This window comes from Protopterus annectens, chromosome 6.part0, assembly GCF_019279795.1.
Source record: "Protopterus annectens isolate FY-2018-M chromosome 6.part0, PAN1.0, whole genome shotgun sequence".
NCBI classification, from domain to species: Eukaryota; Metazoa; Chordata; order Ceratodontiformes; family Protopteridae; genus Protopterus; species Protopterus annectens.
Genome location: NC_056737.1, coordinates 396,506,205 through 396,531,902, shown reverse-complemented (window position 1 = coordinate 396,531,902; position 25,698 = coordinate 396,506,205). Strand labels below are relative to the sequence as shown.

The 25,698-nt window shown below is 36.2% G+C and overlaps 1 protein-coding gene across 1 annotated transcript in view; it reads right to left on the bottom strand.

The window, feature by feature from the left end:
* Positions 1-446: 446 nt before the first annotated feature.
* The window catches only part of LOC122803848 (vomeronasal type-2 receptor 26-like), a 42,795-nt gene continuing 17,543 nt past the window's right edge, over positions 447-25,698 (bottom strand). Inside the window, exons 2-3 of the mRNA XM_044073530.1 lie at positions 20,046-20,169; positions 447-1,366 (exon numbers count right to left, since the gene is read on the bottom strand). Of these exons, the coding sequence (XP_043929465.1) occupies positions 447-1,366; positions 20,046-20,169 (1,044 nt within the window). The remainder of the gene's footprint in view (positions 1,367-20,045; positions 20,170-25,698) is intronic.

Here is a 25,698-nt window from a genome sequence, read left to right as displayed (position 1 = left end):
TATAAGACTGCACATGGAGATGAAGTTATTTTAACTATGAAATAATAATTTTGTTGATTCTTAAAGTGACGGGCTTTTCAATGTGATTTGCTTGTTAATTTCTTTATCTGTTTATTTTATAGTGCAACATAATGTCTGTGTATTCACAGTCAACACTATTGTCCTGTGGGGTCACTGGTAACAGTATTATACTGCTGTTGCCTTAATTAGCTGCATGTATATTTTTCTTGCTGTCATTAAGTTGGTTTATCCGAACTGTTTCCTGTTTTTATATGTGGCAATCATCAGTGTTTTTAAAGTTGATTACAGCTAAAATAAATTTAGAAGGTTTTACATGTAATGGAACTAGTTTGCCTAGGCTTAAATTGTACAGTAGAATTCCTAGAAAGAATAACCTTCTAATTATTTCCCCTGCTCTGCTACATATATTATTTAAATTATTTAATTTAGCCTTCTTCATCCTTAAGTGTACTCTTCCTCATTACATAGTCTCTTGTGTTCATTTCTGGCCTAAGCAAGATAATATAGCACTTTGGAGAAAATATACAAATCAGCAGTCCAGCCCCTGAGGATACAATGGCAAATATTTCCACAGCTACCATATACTTCCCTTGTGTGCTTAGATAGGCAGGGATAAATGACATCCACACACTAACAAACACTAGCATACTGAATGTGATAAATTTAGCCTCATTAAAGCTGTCTGGAAGCTTCCTGGATATAAATGCAACTACAAGGCTTACAGTGGATAAAAGGCCCAAATAAGATAGCATACACCAGAATGCCACAGGCAAGCTTTCATTACATTCTATAATGATTCTCCCTGTTACAGAAGTTGTATTTTCATTCTGAAATGGGGGAGAGACAATTAACCAAGAAACACATATTATAACCTGAACAGTTGTGCAGAGCTTAACAATACTTTTTGGCATTTTGGGTCCTGTATATTTCTGCAGGTTGCTATTTGGCTTAGTAGCACCGAAGGCAATGACCACCACAACTGTTTTGGCTAAAATGCATGAGATAGACAATGTAAAAATGATGCCAAATGCACCTTGGCGAAACATGCATGTCAGATGGGTGGGGTGGCCTACGAATAATAATGGACAGAGGAAGCACATCATGAGACTGAATAGAAGCAAATAGCTAAGCTCCTTGTTGTTAGCCTTGACAACAGGTGTGTGGCGATATTTTATAAAGATTGTTAGGATAGCAGCAGTGGCCATTTCTAGGAGTGTGGAAACTGCTATTAGTGTTACACCCAGTGGTTCTTCATAGGAAAGGAATTCAGTTTCTTTTTTAATGCACTTGTCCTGTCTGTCATTAGGCCATCCATCTTCAGGGCACATCATGCATAAAACAGAATCTGAAAAGAATGGAAGACAAATTTTAAAGTTTTACCAAGAGTTTTAACATATATTTCTTTTAAGTAGAACATTAACTGGTATTCACAGGTATACTGGCAATTAATATTTATGCAGTGACGGAAATATAAATATAAATAAAAAGAAAAAGAAAACAAACACCAATGTCATCACACCACAAGCAACTTTTTATTATAATTTCCAAAAGGCTCCTGGCACCTCAGTTGTGCCATTAAAAAAAGTGTTTGCATTTGTCATTTTCATTATAGATTAATAACTGTCATACCACTGGCATTTCTATTACATAAAATTTCTAAAACCTAATCTTCTGCTTACTTGTATTCTAAAAATGTGAGGCCAAAGTAATTATTATTTAAATCACTAATAAAATTAAACAAGACATGGACAACTCACAACAGATATATATATATATATATATATATATATATATATATATATATATATATATAGATAGATATATATATTAAAAAGTAGAACATTTACAAAAAAGTCATGCTAGCAAATATATTCTAGTTCCACCAACTCCATAAAAAAGGTTGCTTAAAAGTTTCCTGTTATTTAATCGACCATCCTAAATGTCGAGTCTAGGAAGATCAAATGGGGAAGTTCGAAAAATAGAAATGTTGAAGCCGCAGAAATTCAAATTCTTTCCTAGAGAAAGAATTTGGTTGGCTGTTTCCGTGACTTCGACATTTTCTGTACTGTGTTGCGAATGTTTCAGATCGGGTTAAGGTAAGTGTGTGAGTGTGACGGACATTGGGGTTAGGGTGCAGGTAAGGTAAGTGTGCGAAAATGACGGACATTAGGATTAGGGTGTGGGTAAGGTAAGTGCGCGATAGTGACAGACTTTAGGGTTAGGGTGCGGGTAAGGTAAGTGTGCGATAGTGATGGATTTAGGGTTAGAGCGTGGGTAAGGTAAGTGTGCGATAATGACGGACTTTAGGGTTATGGTGCAGGTAAGGTAAGTGTGCGATAGTGATGGACCTTAGGGTTAGGGCTTGGGTTAAGGTTAGTGCATAGATAGTTGTGTATGTAAGGTGTAGTGTAGGTTTATTAGGTGTTTGGTGTGCTTGTGTTGTGTGTGTGTTTTTCGGAACAGCACATTTTTTCCCTGGGAAAAAAATTAACTGTTCTGTGGTTTTGTTGTCATATTTTGAACTTCCAAATTTGAACATATGGTGTTCGAAATTTTAGAAGTTCGATTATATGACATAGACCCGCTTAAAAGGGTGCGGGGAATGGTGGTTACACCTGACTATACTGCATCTTATGTGCATACAACTGAGCATCCAAAAATTGTGATTTAGGCAAAGGATATCAGTCTTGTAATGCAATTTGATATAACTTGCTACCTCTCCCCCAAAACAAATCATGGTTTCAATACCATTTTTATGTCTAATACTAGTGTTAAGGCTATTAACCTTCTGAGTCACATAGAGAATTTAATTGTGCCCCCTTCAAGTTTGCACAATAAGTCAGAAGAATCTCTAGAATCTCAGTTATTAGTAATTTTACCAATATTTTCTAAAAATCTTTGATACAACTATGCAAATAGATGGATATTCTCTAGACTTATAGACCACCATAGAATCATTTAGATTATTAGCAGATACATTCAGTTTAGTTTTACAAAAATAAATAAATATATAAATAAAAATACAATTAAAAAAATCCTCCCCAGTAGAATACAATTTGGCTACAATTATTCTTAAACACGTATAATTAATATGTATCAAATTTGTAAGAAATGTTGATCAAAACATATGTATGACCATTAATACATTACAATCAGGCAGGTTTTCAAAAGGTTGCCAACTGTCCAGAATTAAGGGACACTGTCAGTGACACTAAAGAACAGAATATGTTTGATTGCGCACAGCAATATTGTATAACATTCCCCTTGAGAGGAGGTTAAATTAATACATCTAATCTGCACACATTTTGCTTTCACGTACATGTCCAGAATTCATGCAAGATTATATTTTAAAAAAGTTTTGCATACGTCAAAATGTGGACTTAGGAAATATTTAAAATACAAGAGCTAGAAGTAGGTAATGTCAAAGAATTTACTGCATTTAGTTGGAATCATCTGTCTAAACTCTTACAGATAGTAAAAAAATCTTGCTTTTCTGTTAATATATTAAAGGTATATAAAAGACTACATAATGCATAGAAACATCAGCATACATACTACTAATAAAATAAAAATAGCAAGAATACAAGAAATACAAGGACAAGGTTATAAAGTATAAAATGAAATGCAAGAAAATTCACTTACTTGCAGGTGGCTTTTTAAAATTTTCAAACTTGAATGAAAGCATGCATTTTATAGATAGTTTATTAAAATCTTTTACATTAATGTCATAACAGTAGTTGTCCCCAATTACATTATCTAGATGTAATTGTGAAAATATTAAATAGGTTTGAACATTAAGAAAAAATACAACATTCAAAAAAATCATATGAATCGGTTAATACAAAAATTAATCAATTTTTATTTTCCAGCTGAAAAAATATTCTGAGGGATTCAGAAAGAACTTCAGTACTTGCATTAAGGGCTATGGTAAAAAGGCCGTTTTCTGTGATATGGTACTATTGTATACAGAGATACATTAGCCACAATGAGGAGAGACGTTGTTATTGCCTAATTTGCATATCATCATGTTTGTTATTAATTGCTGTGTGTGCAGATCAGCAATTTCCTGTGATAGTTAACAGTGGCAGCTGATACATCGTGTTATATAGACACCTGCCCTAGTTCACTCTCCCACACATAAAACAGATTCAAAAACACACACACACACACACACACACACACACACACACACACACACACAAAACATTCAAACACACACACACCACCTACCCCATACCTGTGTTGTCAGAACATCCCTGAAGTGTACTTTTTCCTGCCCTGGTGAATAATGGATGACTACAGTCAGTCATTACTGCCAGACATTAGAGTTTCACACTTATTACATAATATAAATTGATGATAGTGCAAAAGCTGTTATACTAGTGGCTTTCCAAGTTTGCAGGAGGAATTATTAAAAACCATCCATGATTGTATGTCTTTGCCACACCATTAATTTTAGTTTTGTGTACCTCATGGTAACTTTTCTTAATTTGGGGCAAATCAATTAAAATAATTTACTACCAAATGTATTACATGCATTGCAAACTACTATGTTATTATGGAAAAATAAGAAATTAGAGTAATGAACAAAGATGTTTAAAATTTTCTGATATTTAGACAAATCTAAGATTTATTTACAAAGGTATATAATAATTCCTAATAAATGAGATTTATAGATATAGACACCTATGCTTAGTTTCAATAAGTATAGAAAGAAATACTTTATTGCATAGATTACTCATATGAAGCTGTTTGGAAATCATTAAATGGCTGTTACCTTAAACTGGAATTTGTTGATAAGTAAAACATATTTAGCTATAAGCACAGGGATACCATGGTACACCATTAATTATTTTCTTTAGGCAAAAATCATAGGTTGAACCCATGAACTTTAAATATATGAATATAATATTAACCCAGTAGATGTTTTTAATGCTACTAGTACAAAATATTAGAGGCTTATACTAATTCCACACACACACACACACACACACACACACACACACACACACACACACACACACAAAATAAGGAACATGGAAGGAATTGGGTCTTAAATTTGAGGGTTATTGCTGAAAAATGCAATAGTATTATTTTCATTGTAAGGATTAGAAATAAAACATCATTTAAGTAAAAAAAAAAAATCAATGGCTATATTTACTTAATCTAAAGATCTATTGTAGAGGTAAGGTAAGAGGAAGTGAGGACGTCCAGCAAAGAGGTGGATGGATTGTGTAAAATAAGATCTGCAACAGTCAGGCATGAGTGTTGAAGAAGGCAGGAGTGTGGCACTGAATTGAGAGAGTTGGCAACAGTTAACACAATACCCTGACCCCATGTAGAAAAAATGGGAAAAGGGGGCTGATGATGTTGATAAAGATCTATTGTAGCAAATAAAATTCAAGAAATAACTGGATAATCACAAGCATTAATTACCAAATTATTAGTTTTACTATCTTCAATACAGAAAGAATGTATAATTCTAGTTTGCGTTTGCTTGTTTTATGTAGAATAATATCTTAAACACATAAATTAATATAATTAATTAATATTTAAATTGTATAATAAATCAAACATATAGCCTTGATGAAAAAGGAAATAATATGAAAAACACTACATTTTACAATTTCCTTTGCATTTGGCAAACTATTTGCTTATAGTTTTTACAGCATTTGTAACACCAAGTATAATATCAGAATAATCTTAAAAAAATAAACCAAACAATTGGAGATGAACCAAAACACTAATACTAATTAAGGGCCATATATTTTTGGTATGATTATTAGGGTAATACTGGACAGATGTTTTGTCATACATTATGGGGAGACAAATTAATATAACAGTCACCAATACGGATAGGCTTGTTATCAAGACTAACAACTTATTTAAAATTTGACAAAGGTTTGAAGGAGCTAAGGTAATTATTTAGTGACTGGGGATATCATGAGAGTTTTATATCTGAAATTTGTGAACTTGTTAGTTTGAGACTGATATGGGAAATAAAAACCTATTTCATTAAATTCAGAAATAGATGCTGATGTGAGATGTAAATGGAAGAACAACATTTGGGGTTAGAGTAATGTCCCACCATAGTTTAGATTCTCCTCAGATCAAAAATATAGTTTTTGATAACTTGAAATATATCCAAAGTAATGAAGCATTGGTTAAATGTATAGGAAATGTACCAAATCTATGACTCAAAAAGGCTAGTCACTGAAGTATATAGTGGAAAGAGGGAGCAGTTATACAATAATGTCTTATGTCAGCAAAGGCAAGCTTCATTGTAAAGCTTATTCCTATCTCCAGTTTATTAATGAAGGTCCTGCATTAATTTGGTATATTTGAATAAGACAATTTAGGTAAAAGATCATTTCACATATAATAGTGATTTTATGGTATATTTAGCTTTGAGGTCTGAAAGCAATGCTTTCTATGGAAGGAAGACAAACAGAAAATGAGGGCAAGGAATTTATGAGTATCAACATAGAATTAAAACTAAAGACAAAAATAATATGCTATTCAAACACACTATCCAGTGTGACAAATATAAAATAGCCCTGTTCACAGTGCAAAAGAAAGTAATTTTTGATAGTAGAGGAGATGAGTTAGGAACCAAATAAGAACTGAGAGACTAGATATGTCAGGTAGTATTAAATGCAAACAGTCCACCAGGTTTGAATGAGACTATTAGTATATTAAATTAAATGTAAGCAGCAAAAATTCTAAGTGTTATTTTTAGGAATTATTTTTATTGATTGGTACTGATATTTTATGTGACTAAGTTTTTGAGAAAATAAATGCACATTTAACTTAAATTTTCTTAGAGTCAGTCAGTTAATTAAAGCATGTCATGTTATATTTGATGGTATAGAAGGAGGGGTGTGCTATGTATTTTTTGCTCTAAAGAAGTGTGCGTATTTGCTGAAGATGAAAGCATGTAAGTGTTTGAAATAAGTTCCACTCGATAAAGACTGTCTCAGTTGATTTTTGTTGTTTTTAGTTGTTGAATTAGTAATCCATCTTTTTGTCTTGCTCATTTATGGTTCAGTATTATGAAGACAAGTTTACATTCTCAAAATATTTAATGTTGCTTAACCGGATCCATTAGTATAGAGGGATAAGGCCCTGGCTATGACTCAGGTGACCTAACTTTGAATAGTTGCACAGGTGTGTGCTGGAGCTGGCATGGGGGTAAGGGAGGACAGACACAACTTTAGGAGGAAAGGGTGGAGTTCATGTCCATGTGCTGCTTCCCTCCGTAGAATCCTTGGTAGTGCCAATAGATTCAGTGGGAATGCTGCCTCCAAGAAGGGGGGGGGGGAAGAGTAGTCTTAATGGGTTATGTTACCCAAGAAAGTGAGTACATACATTTACTGATGCCCTTTGTGTATTGACACATGGGGTGGTTACAGACATGCACAGAAAAAGTAGTGAGTGAAACCCAGAAAACCACTGGTATCATATGCTGGCAGCTTTGCTCTTCACTGCCCACCTCTTGCTTATTGGAAGAATGAATGGGCTATATAGGATGGTAGAGAGATAGAGGATTTTGTTGGTCACTGATACAGGGAGGAAAAAAATTCAATAAATGCTACTGTTTAATGTAACAGTACTATTACCAATACCAACATTTCATATATCTTTAACTGAAATTTATTCTAACATCTGAAGTTTTTTTAATACTAATGAGTCACATTTGCATATAAAAGAAATGAGTGCATTAGTGATAACTGCAAATTCTAACCTGCATAATTTAATATTTTGGCCCATATGAAGAATGCTATTTGGTAAATATTAAATGAATACCAAAATACATAATTAATTATTAATCTTAGAATGACAAAAGAAGTGAAATGTTTTCTTTTATTCTCTTCTTTCACTCTCTATATATTCTACATTTCTTCGGTATATTTGATACAAATTTTAAAACAAAATATGATTTAATTTGCTCATGGTGCTAACAACATGCTTTAATAAAATGTAATATTGTTTATTTATTTATTTATTTATTTATTTATTTATTTATATACTTACTGTTAGCAATAAATTATTCATGTAACATTTCTTTAAAAGTGGCATTTTTGGTTGGATGTTTACTTTAAACTGTTATCTTAAATATTTTAATAAAGTGGATTAAAATAAATTTAAGAATAGTTAAATAAATAATAAATATATATATATAGTTGCATGCCTAAATCCAAAAAGGCTTTTATATAAGATGTTTACTGTGAAAGCCTTTATGATTATGTCACAATGAACCAAAATAATTGCTCTGTGTATAAGTCTTTTCTGATATCAAAGATCTGCTGTGAGTATAAGTGACTTACTTAAGTGTAAGGTCTATCCATAAACAGGTTTGCAGCATAGACCAGATTCCAAAAGACCTGCTCTCAGTGTAAGGGATCACTTGCACTGAGGGCAAGTTTTTTGAAATTGGCCCCATTGTGTCAGATATGGATTTTAAACTACTAAAAAAAACAGTGGATGCTGTAAAGTCAGATACTTTTTATATCAGTTAGTTTCTTAGTCATGACAAGTAACCATTGAATACCAGTCAGAATAAGCTTTTCTTTATAATTAAAACAATGGGTATGATGTCACTTTAGAAGTTATGTGTAATGTATTAACTTTTAAAAATTAGTAAATAAAACGTTTACCCCATTTTCAGTCATATCTCTTGACTGATTACAGTGCCAATTGTATGAATACTATATCTTTAATGTGTCTTGTGACTGATAACTTCTTTGCTAAGTTTAGGCCTTAAAAAAATTCAGTCTTCACTTTGGCTCTCTTTGGGGAGCCAACTCCTATCTATCAGCTCTTGGCTTAAGCTCAAAACATTCAAAACCTACTGCTGTATGAATAGACAAGCTTCCCCCTCTCACCTTAAATCCATGTTCACTTGTGGCTAGAGACATGGTCAGAAGCAGATATGTGTCAGATACAAGATCATGACATAGGTAATAGCTTTGTGGACAGCAAGCTTTTCTGTTAAGATTACATCCTCCATTTGAACACAGAGTAGAAAGTGCAATGACAATGACAATGCCAACATCTGTCTGCTACCAGAACAGTCAAGCTGTGCCATACACTACTGAGGTGGCATTCAGATGCTGTTTGATCAAAAGTGACATCTTGAAGCATACTGTGGCTAAAACACATGACCACAATAGACTGTTAATTTTGTTGGTTGTCAACCCCCCCCCCCCCGAACCCTACCCAGGGGAGACTACCATATATGTAATTATGCAAAATAACTTTCACAAGTATGAAAGCAGGCTTTTCTTTTCTTTCTAAAAGGTGAATTTCCATGAAAGAGCTATAGTTAAACAAAGTTCAAAAATACTTATTGAAAGACACGGGCTGTCCTTGAATACTGGCACACACATGAGTATCTCATACTTCCTTTCTTCAGTTAGGTTCCAATGATCAGAACCTATTCTTACTTCCAGGACACTGGTGGAAATTCAAGGGCTGCCCCAATTGGCCAGACAGGGGGAGTTATAACAACCAGAGCTAAAGATGTTATAACTCCCCTGTACTCATCCCTCATCAGACCACTAATAGAGAACAATACTCCCTTCTGTATGTACCTCACCAGACACCTGCGACACCTGAAGAGACCTCAGAGGTTTCTCAGAAAGAAAATTCAGGGCCTTCAAAACATGACCTACATGGACAGACTGAAGGCCCTGTCACTGTACTCTGCATCTTATAGGCTGCTGAGAGGCGACTTGTGCCTGGCATACAAAGCAGTCTGTGATCCTGCTCTAATGGAGATGCTGCACATCTGCAAGTCAGATAGGACAAGATTCACTCATTCTAGGTATCTTAACCTAGCCTGTGATATTAACAGGACATGCTGGAGAGACAGCTATGTCTACTAGAGATTGCCACTCCTCTGGAATAAACTCCCATTTCACGTAAAACAGAGCTCCTCAATGACCCTATTTAAGTGTATCTTAGACAACTGGATGGGATACCATAAATTTACCCTGGGGGTGTCAACTATGTCCCTCTTGGGTAAGGGCAGTCAGTGCTGATCATAGACTCATGCTGCAAATATAGACCGTACAACTTGGTCAATAAGGGAACAAGGGTATAACATGGCTAGGCTTATAAAGGCCCAAGTGCCCATAGCCTAGTAACCACCTATGGACAACATATGACTGCTTATCTGCTTCCACACTGCTTTATGTTAACATAAATAAAATCTGCTTTAACTTTAGATGTGCAGGCTTACTGAGTCATTTCTGTGAATTTCCCTGAGAGAGGCGACCAGTTAGAAATTAGTGAATTATGGAGTGGTACTGCTGAGATGCCATCTTTTAGATGAGATATTAAACCCTAGTCTCTTCTGGACATGTTAGTGGGTGTTAAAGATCCCATGTCACTTAGAGTTAAACCTCAGAGGTTTCTTTTGTAAAAAATAAATTGCATATCTAACACGATACTCAGCTAAATTATGAGTGCTATTTATGCTGTCTCAAACAGTATAAAATGGTAAATATTCATTGTGACACATTCAGATTTATCTTTACACTAGCCAAACAGAGATATGTACCTTTACTTTTATGCTGTTCGAAACATATATGCCATAAAAAACTCCAGTGGCATACCACTAATCTTTATAGAAACAAAGGAAGGAAAAGCACAAAGCTCTTTCACTTAAAAGTACAAGGAAATTCACACTGATTCCCACCCTGCAACATTATTGCAATAAAAGCCCTGTAAATAGATACATAAACCTATCCTTTTAAACAAACACACATAAGACAAGTCGTGACTCCCACTCCCACTACCACACAGCACAATATGGTATGTGGTGTGCAATAGTGAAGTTCTGTCCATTTGCAAGTTTTCAGACTGATTCCATGAAAAATGATACTGGGAGAGTTTGCAGCATTTGTTTAATGCAGAGTTAGGTATCCTTGTAATAATAAGAGAATAAAGGAATTAGTGAGGAAGTAGCAGAAAGGAAGCTAATCTAGTATCAATGATATGATCTGTTAATCTCTACAGATAACCCAGCCTCCTGCATCACCTTAGTAAGGGGTGCTAACCCTAACACTGCCCTTTTCCCCAACCCTAACCCTACACTTTAACATCATTAAAACCTTCCTGTAATACTGCCACTACACAAGACAGACTCAGACACACAAACTTTCACAAACCCACACAAACAAAACTAGCTCTATCCCTTAACCTAACCCTTGCCCTTACCCTAAAATACGCAGACTTGCACAAAAAAACACTACACCCATCCTTTACTCATCCTCGACCCTAACCCTAACTCACATAAACACACACACACACACACACACACACACACACACACACACACACACACACACACACACATACGGTCTCAACCCTCCAACCCCACTTACCTGTATCGACAATCTAACATTCCATACCATCAACATATCCACCATTCGGTCATCCATACTGTTGACATATTCATTGTTCGGTTATCAGCACCATTGACATTAAATCAAATTTCTGTGTTTGTTGAACAAATATACATCCTTCTGTAAAATGTATGGGAACCATGTATCTATGTGTGTGTATATATATATATATATATATATTATTATTAGTGTTATTAATAATGAAAACTCTAAACAACTGAGGTAGTGACAAGTGGAGACATTTTGGGTTTGGTATAGGCTTCTGTCTTACTTAATTTGTTATGTGCATTTTTTTTTTTTGGCATTGTAAAACCAATAAATGGAAGTTTGTCTCTCATCTGCATGTTATAGTATTTTTGGAAATAGCAAATAATGCATTAGATCAAATGTTCTGTCTGCATCAAGATTTAATGAACATTTAACAAGACGATTCCTTTACTCAGATTTTTCATAGACTGTTTTGGTGATATGGATCTCTGCAGTATCTACACAATGTGTAGCCAGAAAGTTGTCTTGGGTGTCCAACAGTATTGATTGTTTTTTAACACCTTTATTGAATTATCACTTGTGACATAGGCACATTTACATTTATACAAAAGTAATCAAACTGTATTAAATTAACATTAACACACTTTATACTTCACATATATTGCTATATATCATATAACCTAAACAGCATTACATAAATTATTCAATTCCTGCCCCTTTTTTTAAACAAGAAACATCTTTATTAAACCATCACTTATGACATAAGCAGTCATACATTTATATAAATGCAAACAAACCACACCAACACAATCCTAGTTGCAAGCATTATACATCACTTATAGTCTACCCAATCATTCTCATTCAAACATTACATAGCTCAATTAAGTCCTGCCTTCTTTTAAACTTCATTCCTCCCCTGTATGTATTGTTCCCACAATTCCCATTTTTCCTATGTAGTTTGCTCTTACTCTTTTCTAAAGATCTCAATTCCAGTTGTTTTATCTCTGTTATTATATTCACTACTTTTAATATCATTGGTTTAGATTTTGATTTCCATTTTCTAGTAATTGATTTTTTGGCAGCCACCATAATTAGAGACAGCAAGGCCTTGCCATGTTTAGGCAATTCTGATTCTGTATCATAGCTCAGAAAAATCATCTCCGTCATCACACCAATCCACCCACCCAGCATCTCTGACAGTGCATCCCGCAGGGAATCTTTAAAGTCTGCCAACCCACCACACTCCCAGAAAATATGTTCCCAAGCATTTCTTTCTTCCCTGCCACACCTCTAACATGTGCTGTCTACCTGAGGAAAAATTCTCTGTAGCCTACTTGGGATATAAAAATATTTATGTAAATATTTCCAAGCAAAAATCTTAAATCTTCTAGATTTTTGTTACATATTTGGGAGACATACATATATCCTCCCATTGTTCTTTTGAGGATTGCTTATCCAATGTCTCTTCCCAATCCTTTTTAACCTCCTCTGATTGATTCTTATAGTTATGGTGCAATATTTTATACACTCTACTAATTATTCCTTTTTTAATGGCACCTTCTGTTCTAAATTCCACTAAAAACTATACCAGTGCTGGTCTTTCATTTAGGACCCCCCCCCTATTTCTTTCTCTTTGCCTATACTCTGATATCAGTCCTTGATAGGGAAGGCAATCTCTAACCTGCAGTCCAAATAAGGTCTTGGCATCTTCCCATTCTATTACATTTCCCTCTCTAGTTATTTGCTACTAATACCTTGGTTCCTTTGTCGTTTTTCTCCACTACGTTCCAGCCCTCTCTTGCCTATTGTCTATATCCTTAATTGCAGTCATCCATATTGGCAGAATCTCCTTTCTCCATTCATGTGTTGGCTAAGTTCTTAGAATAGTTTCTGCTACTTTATGGATATAATATTCTGTATTATTATTGTTATTCTCCTTAAAGGCCTGCATCCAAAATTCCAGTCTCTCTTTGTTTCTTGAGCTGTCCCCCTGTTTCAATGTCATCCCTTTCCACTTTGAATTACAGGTTTCTGCTTGTGCTACATGTAGGAGCCTTAACTGTGTAGCTCTGAAATACCTCTTTAAATCAGGTAATCCCAATCTGCCCTGTTCTACTAGAAGAATCAGCTTATCCCACTTGACCCTTGCCATCCACCTCCCCCCAAGATAGTCCTTCAGCTTTTTATTAATTGCTATCCACAACTTCTCTGGTTGATAAAAATATGCCTGAACTGTGTATAAGACTAAAGGGACTAAAATCATTTTGACTGCTTGAATCTTACTATCCATATCCATATAACAAAGCTTCAATTTTTCTCAGTTTTTGTATTATCTTTTGTTTAGTCTTTTACATCATATCCTTAGCTGCCACACCAGAATAATTTTTAATCCATACTACTAAATAGTTCATTTTATCATGTCCCCATAAATATGGATATTGCTGAACCAATTACAACAGTATTGATTGTTGACCCAACAAGGAATGGTCTGTGGACCAGACTTTGTTGTATTCTATGAGGGAATTTTATAGGGTTAAAGGTCTATATTTGTTTCATAGGGCAAGTGGTCTGTATTTGACAATCAGGTCTGAATCTTTCCCTTTGTGGTCAACACTGGATTAGAGGTCATGTGTTACCCCTTACAGGACCAGTAGAAATTTTCAAGCTTTTAGACTAACGTGCTTTTCATACTGGAGCTAGCAAGTTACTGATCTGACACCACTGCTTTAATACCCACTTGTGCCTAGAAAGAGGGTGGGGAGTTCATTATTCCTTTACCAATGGCTAAAGGAGACAATACCAATGAAAAAAAATCTCTGTGAGCAACTGAAATGCTTAGAACTATGACACAGACAGTTCAAAGACAGATGTAGAGTGGACCTGTAACTGTATGTACAGCAGAATGAAAACTTAGAAGGCAGGGTGAATGATTTGCTGTAAAAGTGAATAACGGCCATAGGCTTATGTAAAAGTGAAGAATTTGGATTAAGAGGATCTTTTCAACAAGCATCATTAAGTTACTGAATATACATACAGTACTTTAATGCTTACTTGAACCTATGTAGGAGGGAGAGAGTACATACTTTTTTCCATTATTTAAAAAAGACATGAAAAAATGCCAGTGTAAAGAAAACAAAGAAACAAAAAACTCTGTGTGTACAGCTGTCACGCTCAGAACCGTGGCACAGAAAACTCAAAGATAGATGTAGTGTGTATCTGTATCTGCATATGCATCAGCCTGAAACCACAGAAGGCAAGGTTCATGGCATGCCATTAAGGTGAAGAAGAGAAATAGCCTGTTGTAAAACTGAAGATGGGTCATCATGGTATGCTGTAAAAGTGAACCTCATCACCGAGTGAAACATCAGAAACAGTGGACATGCAGGAGAAAAACACCCAGCATGGGTTCATCTCACATAATGGGAAAATAAATCACAACAAACAGAGATGTGCAGGAGGATACGTTAAACTCACATAAGGAAAGACAAAAAGTAGTGGCATACTAGTCTTAGAATGGGATCTGTCATGCTTAAAAAAATCAATATATATATATATATATATATATATATATGTATAAAATAACAGTAATGTCCATGTCAAAATGGTATGTAATAGAAAAAAAGCAGTAACTATCAAGAGAATAAGATTTTCTAGGTTAGAAAATGTGGCTACATTTAAGTTACATATATGGATATGTGTGAACAGACACCCTGCCCATCCTTAAATATTACAGGTCTAAACAACTGTCAAGCTTATAATTACTAGCATTCAGATTTTAATTTCAACCTTATATGATGTTAACTACTCTTTCTGCATGAATAAAAGACATCTGCCAGCTCTTCCACTGCTGAAACCCAAACTCCAAAAACTCAACAAGTCAAAATGTCAAAAACTAATGCCAAAACAAACAGGGTGGAAACTAAACTGTAAGCATTTTCTCCAGGTTAATAGCTCCAATGCACCCCCTGATATGGAGACCAACCCCCCCACACCCCATCTTATATATGACATCTCCATAGTTGAACAAGCACAAAAAAGAAAGAAATTTCACAAAATAAAGTAATTATTGCCAGTGCACATTAGAAAATCATACCAACAGTCATTTCCTATATAAAACAGTGATCAGCATTCTGTTTGTTGGTGTCTTGTATGTCAGATACCTGATTTTTGATGAAAAGTAATTTGGCAATGTGTAAAGAAGCCACTGCCAACACTATGCTATACCACAACAGTGTTTCTAGTACTGTTATCTTTGAAACCGTCTGCATAAAATCAAACATTTCCAGTTTAACAGGCATTCATGCCCTTTAGAATATCTAATATGTGTCCACAAAGATAAAATCATAAGTGTCATAATGCTTCATGAAACTAAATCGGACTTCAAACCATTAACCTTTGTTTTGAATGCTTGCATGATCTTACTTCCATTGTCTGTCTTTGTAGAGGTACACAGAAAAGTACTTGAAGAGCTGCAACAAAATGTCTGATACAGAATGATCAGCCAGGGAAAAGCATAATCCCACTGGCTTGTGAGTCATTCCGAAAGTAACGGTGTGTATCCAAGCCCATTCATTTTGGTTTACGTTATCTGTCCTGTCTCTCCTATATAATCTGTCTGTGGACATTACCTGCTTTTGGTTAGATGAACTGCCTTCATGTAAAAACCCTGTCCTTAGTTGTCTATTTTATGAAGTTATGCTGGTAGCAGTACTAATCATCTGACATGATTTGCATCTTTGTTGATTACAGGGATTTATGACATTTTTGTAACCACATTTTCTTCTGGTCTTGGTCTTATTCTTAGAATGAAGTTCTGTATTTTAGTTGGTTGTTTAAAAGACAATAGTGGGAGTTCCTGAAAAATGTTTCCCAGATTGTTGCACTTCTGAATATTGGTTGAAGATCCCTTGTAAATTTGTAATTTTTTAAGGTCTGGATGACATTATTAATGTAGCCCTGTCACTGGCATGCCCTGTCCTTATAATGGAGCCAGTGTTCTTTGGATAACTGTTTTGTTCTTTCTATAGCTCTGTCAATCTCCTTGATATGGTGACCCTGAGCAAGAAAGACTTCCTTCATTTGTGCCAGATGTACATCCCCCTCCAGCATTAGTAAATGCTTTAACAAGAATGCATTAGTGAACCATACTATAGAAAAATTACTTAACCATGATTTTATGTTTTGTGTGTTACAGCAATTCTTTTTAAGTAAGAGAGGATGATATATTGTTGATAGAACAGAAATGTCTAAATATAAATAATGCTGCAACTCACACATCAGGATTAAATTATTTTCTAACTATACATCAGTTTTGAAAGCAAAAACTCTTTTTAAGGATTAATTAGTGATGTAATATCTTACCTGATTATTAAATTACCATGTAACTACTTAACACAATGCTTTTTACTTGGTAAAGTGGAATAGAGTGAGAAAGCTTGTATGTTTGTTTTTTTGTAATAAAGAAATTTACATTTAGTATCATCATATGGTTTCTGGATAATTTATTAATCTAGTTGTTTATCTCTATGGAATTGTTCCAGAATATATCCAGAAGTACTGAATTCAGTGGCTGTCTTTAACACTCTCTTAACATTCATGTATATTTCCTATAGGAATGCATGATCTGGCCTAGCAGAAAACTACTGTAGGAAGGAAAGAGTGCTTCATAACATTTTTTTTTTATCTTCTTCTCAGACTTTTTCTGGATCATGTGGTTCCTTATTTTATTAGATGTCCACATTATTTCAGTACACATAATCTTTAATTGCTATACTATGTCTTTCATTCTATAGACCCATAAAGCCAACTCCTTTGTGGCCACTGTTATTCATCATGGTCAAAGGATAATGCATAACAAATGACAAACAGGGGAATTTCTCCACATGTGCTATCTTAAAGTGTATTAGTATAAATACCATCTCATGTCTTCAGATCCCACTTTAAAACTGCCATAAGCTCAGTTAAAATCTGTCTAGTCATTAATAAATCAATCAATAAATAAAATCCATAGTACGAGTTACTCACATGAATATAACTTGATAGTGCTAAGCAGTAATAATGGTCATGAATAGTCTGATGATTATATCTGCAGTCAGTTATTGGTTTCACATGAGTCTATCCAGTCTGTTTACACTCCTGTATTCTTTGGGGTGAGCATTTACTACAGCAGTTGAAACAGAGGGGATAGGGATAAAGTGACTTTGGAGAAGTTCTGGACTTGTGGATGATAGACTTACTTTAGGGATTGTTATACACTACAGCAGGTGACCGTTGTTTGTATTAGGACACACCAGGATGTGCAGTAGCAAGTACAACCCCAGATGTGAAGTGCTGGCCGTAAAATGACATAACTCTTTATTTTTTAAGAAATACTTGTTTCTCTTCATAAGAAGATGAGATTAACAAAAAAGCATAACATCTATTGGGGGACTTACACCCCCGGTACCCCCCCCAGAATGACTGTAAGGTACTTAAAACTGTGTAAAGCAGGGGATGCAGGGGACAACAGCCCCCCTTGCTGGATGGGTGTGGCTGTCTTTCACTGACATTAACTCAGTAATCTCCATTAGAGTTTCCATTTTTTTACAGTTTAACCTTCTTAGACATTTTCAAAAAGTAAAGAATAAGAATAACAATAGAAAGTGTCGCACTTAACTAACAGCCCACTGGGGTGTTAATCAAGTTGACACCACCCACACCTGCGCGAAGTATGATGGTGTGTCCTAATGTAAACAATCACCCAGCAGGCATAGGTAATGTAGAAAATCCATCCATCCACAACTACTTTTCCCCATTTTTGCACATCAACACCTAATGTTCACATTGCTGGATGGCTATCCCTTGCCTCAGTTGTTATTACATACTATATACACATACACACGCACATTCACATCTACAACCAGTTTGGTGTATCCAGTCCACCTACTGCATGTCTTTGAAATGTAGGAGGAAACCAAATCACTCAGAGAAAATCCATGCAAACACAGGGAGGACATGCAGAATCCACACAAAAGGTACCCCAATCTGAGAACAGAACCAGAGATTCTCTTGCTGTGAGGTGATAATGGTACCCACCTCACTGCTGTGCCACCCAATAACAGGTAATGTAGAAAAGACATCCTTTAATTATGAAGAGAATGCAGCAGTTGGGAGTAGTCCCTGTGGTACAGGTTTTGATTCCTTAAGCCCACTTTTGTCTACTGTGTGAACCTGAGCAAGTCACTTAACCAGACAGTGCTTGGGGGCAGCTGGGAATTTTTTGCTATTGCCAACAGTGGTCCCCTGGACTGAAAACCTAGTAACTAACTACCTGTGACTTCTTAAAGATTAACTAAAATCTAAATCTGGCCTCTTCTTGTTCAGGAGGGCCTGCCTCAGAGGAATACCATGAGGAGGTGGCTTATGTGGAAACCAGATAGACATTATCAGACAAAGGTAACTTTAGTCTGAGGTCAGTAAATTTGGGAACTGTGATTGGCTGAATGTACAACGCATTACTCCTGTCTAAACAGCTAGTCAGCTGTGTGTGTATTCGATTAGCTAGACAGCTTTATAGAGCAGCTGAGGCTTGTCTACTGAATCTTAGATCACACGGTTCTTTGTATGGCTTGCATTTGCTACATTACTTTGGAAATTATTCTGGCAGTTTGAAGTACTGTAATGTGTTGTAAGACTCTTTAGGGAAACTTGTACTAGAAAGCAAATCTTTAGTTCAGATTATCTTGGAAATAGACTAGTTTCCAATTTATACAAATGAATTCATGAAATGAATACATTTTGCACTAGGAAAGGTAAATGTAAGTATCTGGTGAATATACGTTTACATTCTGCCTTCATAAAGAAATGAGTACTATTCTATTTCCAAAGTGCAGTTTTAAAATAATTAAAGTATTACACAAATATGCCACTAGATTAACCTCATCTAACTTTACTACATTAAACTTTACATAAAATTAATCAAGTATCATTTTTTGCAATAATTTAATGCAATTTCCTTCTGTTTTATTTTTTGTATTGGCTGCTCTAGAGAGTTTGTAAATGTGTTGCTTATCTAGGCCCCATGTTTTGTCATCATGGTCTTTCAGCTCACAATTACTGTCTTTGAGTCTCTGTCATTCTTAAATATTTTGGCATTATTTATGAATTATGACTTTCTATGGCCATGTCACATTTAACTTAATTTCACTGAATGCGATTTCATACACAGTGACGCAGTGGATAGTGTTGTTAGCTCACAGCAAGTTTCATGGCTGAGTTCTTGGCTGGGGTGCCTTCTGTGCGGAGTCTGCATGTCCTCCCTGTGTTTGTGTGGGTTTCTGTTGGGTGCTCCTTTTTCCTCCCATAGAATGGCCATAGGTATGGTGTAGAAGAGCTACTGAGGCAGGGATAGCCACCCGGTGATGTAAACCTTGGCTCTAGGTGATTGTCATTGTTGAAGTGACACCCTAACCCCATGTACAAAAATGGGAAAAGGGATTATGGATGGAGTTACCTTTTGTTTCCCTTGCTACAGTATTTGTACTAAAGACACACTCTAAAATCTCAGGGAAAGTATGGAATTCATGGAAAACACCATAATATTGTAATATTTTGTAATATACAGGATTTCTTGAAAAGTTTTCTTACCAGTCTGGTTGGACATTTCTCCTTGAGCGCACATGATACAGCTGAAGCAACAGATTGGCTGGCCTGGTTGAGGTGCTTTCCTGTAGCCTGCAGAACAACTTTCACTGCACAGTGACTGAGGGATCTAAATGGCAAATACACAAAGTAAATATAATATATATAAGTACATGTACATATATTTTTACTGCTTATACAACAAACAAACAGAACTGAAGTGAAATCACTTGACCATGCTTCTTCTAGTGAAATAACCAAATAAAACTGTTATCAGAGCAGTTTTTCTCCTGTACTGTCTCTGCTATGAGTCAATGATCTCAGACCAGCAGCATATCAGAGACCCTCTTCACTAAGGAAAAAAAAATGATTCATCTCAATTATATTGATGATGTTCTACATTCTTTTGGCCTGCCAGTGCCCATGTTGATCAAACCATTCATTTTCCATTGATGTTCCTTCCATGACTAGATCTTCAGGGCCATGATCTTTAAAGTGTGCACATGTTTGGACAGAAGCATCTACAGTGTTACAGAGTAGGGCATGAAGTAACTTGTGGTAGCTAAAATGTAACTGAACACTTCTGGGAGACCATTTAGGCTATAAGCACGGCACATGGTGCAGAGATCTGTTTTGCCTTTGGAGATGAGGATAAAAACTGGGAGGGTTTGGCATAATGGTTAAGTTCTTTACCTTAAAGATACAAGGTACAGAGTTTGGTTCTATCCTTTGGTTATACTTGTAATAGTCTGCAGATGAATAGCTTAATATTTACCTATGAATGTGTGCCATTAAACTGCAGCGCATTTGGGATAATACTTTATCTTTATTGGTGAATAAATTAATAAATGGTCTTAATTAATGGGATCAGTTGACATAATGGTTAAGGTCTTCACCTCCCATGCACAGGTACATGGTTTGCTCCTGACCTCCGGTCAATGCCTGTATGGAGTTTGCATGCTCTCCCTGTATCTCTGTGGGGTTCCTCCCACCTTCTAAAAACATACTGAATGGAGTTGTGGGTAGCAGTACAGATTCTAGATGGTACACTTTAGGGAAAGAGTTGTAGAGACCAACCCTTCACTCCCCCCACCCCATGAAATGCCAACTACTTGGGCATCAGTTGTGGTGCACAGTATCCTCAAGATAGGAGAACATGGATGACAGACTGTTCACTTTGGCAGGGCTAGCCACTTGATGGTGCAAAAATCTATTTTAGGTGATCTGATAGTGTTGACTAATATTGCCAAATATGTATGAGTATTTTCTGTTGATAACAGTGTGGAGGACCTGGCCTACTCCAACCTATGCTAGAGACACATGCTAACAGTGAGAGGGATGTATGTGGCCCTCTTGGCCGGTTTGTGTCGGTCATAAAGCCCAGCAGCCCTGGGTCAATAAACTGGTTGGTTGGTGTCCGGTTCCCAGCTTAGTTTACCTGGGATACCTGTGTTGAGTGAAAGCTGGATGTGAAACTCATCAACCTACCAAACATGAACTTAGAATTGCAACACTCAGTGTAGGTTCACTGACAGGACAGAGCTTGGAAGTGGATGACATGATGATAAGGAGGAGGCTGGACATCCTGTGTATCCAGGAGACAAGATGGAAGGGCAGTGCAGTCACTTGGTTTGGGATACAGAGTCTACTACTTAGGAGGAAGATAGGCTGTGAGCAAGGGCGCCCGCAGGCAGGTGCAAGGGGGTGCACTTGCACCCCCCTGGAATCTGCTAAGCATTTCAAACAGTTTTTTTTTTGTGGCTGAGCATTTATTTTTTTGTGCGTTCTTCTTTAAGAAGATCGCAGGTAGGCGTGCTGACATCATCGCGGGAACTAGACTAGATGGGCTGACATCATCGCTATGTGAAAGCAAAGACAGGATATTTGAGCGGGAACGGACGATGGATTATGCAGCCAGGAAGACAAGTTGTTTGAGCGGGAACGGAAGATGGGACCCGTTCAGGTAGTGTGTGTGTGTGTGTGTGTGTGTGTGTGTGTGTGTGTGTGTGTGTGTGTGTGTGTGTGAAATGCCCCAGGTGTACATGGTGGTAGGTAGAGAATAAGGCTTGAACTCTGTACCTTGGGCCCAAGTGGCAAGAGCCTGAATTCCCTACCCACCACCATTTGTAAAAATATTTCAGGATTTTCCCTCATACCTTTTCTGTTCCTCATAAAATCTGTGGTTTCTGCATTTGTGTCCTTGTTGCCTGACAGCTAAGTGTTATTATTTGGTTATATTCTTGGATGTCTGGAGTGTTTCTCCCTGGGCCTCTGCTAAAAAAAATTGCTTTTTTGTTTTCAAAGTCAGACTTTCCTGGTTAATAAATGTAAATGGACACATTTCAATATTGGACTTCTTTTCTTCAGAAAGTGTATGGTAACAAAAGCAAGCTTTTATTCTAGCAATTTTCTAAGTGTACAAGATGGATATTTGAAATGTATCCCTGTGTTTGGGACTGTATTCCCCCCATTATTGGCTTCATCCAGGTTTTGTGCTAGGGTTCAGAGTTATGGTAAGAATTGAATTCACTGAATATGTTTGGGGGCTGTATTCACCCAGTATTGACTTTGTTCAGGTATTTATTGGCTTCATCCAGGTATTTATTGGCTTCATCCAGGTTTTATGCTAATGTTGAGAGCTATGGTAAGAACTGATTTCACTGAAAATGTTTGGGGCTATATTCTCTCATTACTGGCTTTGTCCGGGTGTTATTTGCTAAGAGGTTGAGAGCTATGGTGAGAACTGAATTCACTGAATGTTTGGTGGTTGTAGTCACCCATTATTGGCTTTGTTCAGGTCTTTTGTGCTAAGAGGTTGACAGCTGTGCTATGGTGAGAACTGAATTCACTAAATGGTAAAGTTTCAGTCTTCCTCTTTCACAAAACAGCTGATTTGGCGTAGTGGTATGTTGCTTTGACTTTTGCATGGGGTCCCCTGGGTTCAAGTCGTGGCAGTGAAATGTAAGGTGGTAATGCAGCATTTTATTCTAGCAATTTTCGAACATTATACAAGCAATGTTTAAAATGTGTCCCTGTTGTTTGGCCTTTTGCCCCCCCCCCCAATAAATTTCGACTTTTCCAGATTTCTTGTGCTGCAAAGTTCAGAGATACAGCTGAGTGTCGAGTAGATTTTACAAGGAGCTGAGAGCTGCAGGGGAGCAAAAGTTTAGTGCTGATTATGTTTAGTCTGCTTACATTAATAGCACAACAGATAGTGTACTTGCTTTAGATGCTGAAGGCTGTGGGTTCTACTCCCGCAGTAGGTAAATGCATTGCTGATGCTGTATTGTGTTGTAAAGGGGGTGGATGCTGCTGTCCTTTTGGCAAAGATACCTAGTAACTATGAACCTGTTAACAGTTTGCTATCCATTCTCTATTGTGGTATTACTAGCTTTTCATTTTACTGCATGCAACAAAGGCAATTTATTCTTCAAGGGTAACGGGCACTTTATTTGTAGATTAAACAATGACATATAAAGTGTTTGCTAGCAGCAACCTCTATTAGTTACAAATTTCTTCAATGTGGATTTTACTACAGAGATTGTGTATTTTTTACTGATACTGGTGGACTTGAGTAGACTTTATGATGGAAATGTTCTGAATTGGGCAATTTTGTCATTGGTGGATGCTTTTGTTTCTTTGTTTACTGGAAAAATTTTCAAAACAATAAATTTAAAATGCCCTTTAACAACTGTATTGTACAAGGAATATAATGTAATACAGTCAGGAAGGTGTATCAAAGAGCATGTGTATGTTATGTTCGAGGGGCCTATGATTTTGAAGACAGCCCAGAGTTAATATTTGCAATTGGCAAAATGTATTTTCTCTGAAAGTGGGTTTCGGTGCTGTTTCAATGCATGTGAGTTTCAAGGGCAGAGAAGTATTAATGTTAGTCTATTTTCATTGAGACTGCATTGCTTTAACAGATGTGTATTAGGGTTTGTGCTGTAAAATGCAAAATAACTTTCAAATGAAATCCTAAATCATCGCAGAAGTAAAGCAGTATGCACATTAGTGTTTATGGTAAATGGGGCAAAATAACCAAGGAATGGGACATTGGAATGGCTGCAGGGGAGGCTCCATTTGACCATGATTTTGTGAGGGGGATAGCAAACTCAGACAGCCCGGTTGAACTATACCTCTCAGTTGTCCATATCTTTGCAGAATTAATAGATATTTGCTGCTTATTTTTGGTTTGTTTCTCAAAATTTGTGGTTTTCTAGCAAATCATTTAGGAATGAAGCCATTAAATGACAGACATTGAGTTTCAGATGTCATAACCTTCAGAAAAATGCATGCTAATGCAAGACTAAGTTTATATAAGAGCAATTTTCAGTAGTGTTTCTATGTTCCCCAATATATTTGGCCTTGTTCAGATTTCCTGCATTAAGAGGTTGAGAGGTGCGTGCAAATCACTTTGTAGATTAGGAATATCCAAACATCTCAATTGTCCCCAATTCTGGCTCAAAATGTTGCTCTTGCTCTCCCTAATAATGCCTCCTCCAAAATGGCAATTTTGGAAGAAAATGTGGAGGGTTTACAATTATAACTGTAATGATCAGTTGTAGATTACCTTTATTTCAGAAATGCATGTGGATGCTCTTATTTTGTTAGCTGCTTCAAGTTAACTGTTAATATTAAAAGGTGTCCCTTTTTGACAGGTATTTTTGCATCCCATTTTGGTCTGTTTTTCATAAAATTGTGGTTTCTGGCAAATTAATGGCAAGTCATTAAAGATTGAAGTTAGAAAATAATGGCAGACATTTGAGTTTCAGATTTTATACCCTTCAGAAAATTTGTACTAATGCAAGATCTACCTGTTCTATTAAGTTAATAAGAGCAATATTTAAAAATTGGCCTTATTTTTGGGCCTGTGTCCCACTTCTAGTTCTATGTATTTGTCCAGATTTCTTGCTCTGAAGTTGAGAGGTAGGAGTGTCAGAGCCTTCAAATTATGACATACTTATTGCACCCCAGCCCCCATTGTAGTGGCTCGGGATGTGTCCAAGGAAGGCAAGAAGCAGTTATGCAGTATGTGCAGAGTATTCCCCCATCCAAGGTAGATCACAAATATGACCGTGGCTTTTCATCTGTCCTTGATTTTGCAAAATGTTCTGGTTTTCTATCAGATTTTTATACTGTTGATTTATGCTTCTTATTATTCAGGAACTGCATGCTATCACAGTGTCCTGTTGCTCTGTTTAAGTAGCCATGGTTTAATGAACATCAGGTAAGCTTGTCGGAGATTGTAAGATGCAAGTAAGCTTTAGTAAGCATATTGTTAAAGAATTGCTAGCATTGAAAGCCTTTTCGTTGCCATGCAGAGAATATTTACATAGCTAGATAATGTATAAGCCTTGGGTATTGAAATGCATATGACAGTATTTGTAATAAGGACAGGATTACAGTATTTTCAGAAGCTCATTACATTTTATTGGAGACCAGTGTCTTATAGCAGTGTCTGTGTTAGTACACTTGTAGTTGGGTGGCTTTAATGGTATATGGTAAATAAGCATTGCTACCTTACTTAAAAGCCAAGCCCTGCAACAACTAGCTCCACAATGAAGTCAAAACACAATAGCTCTGGTGGGTAAATGTACTCTGTAGTAATCAAAAAAAGGCAAATGTTTGAAATGACTACAGCTTATGTGCAAACACA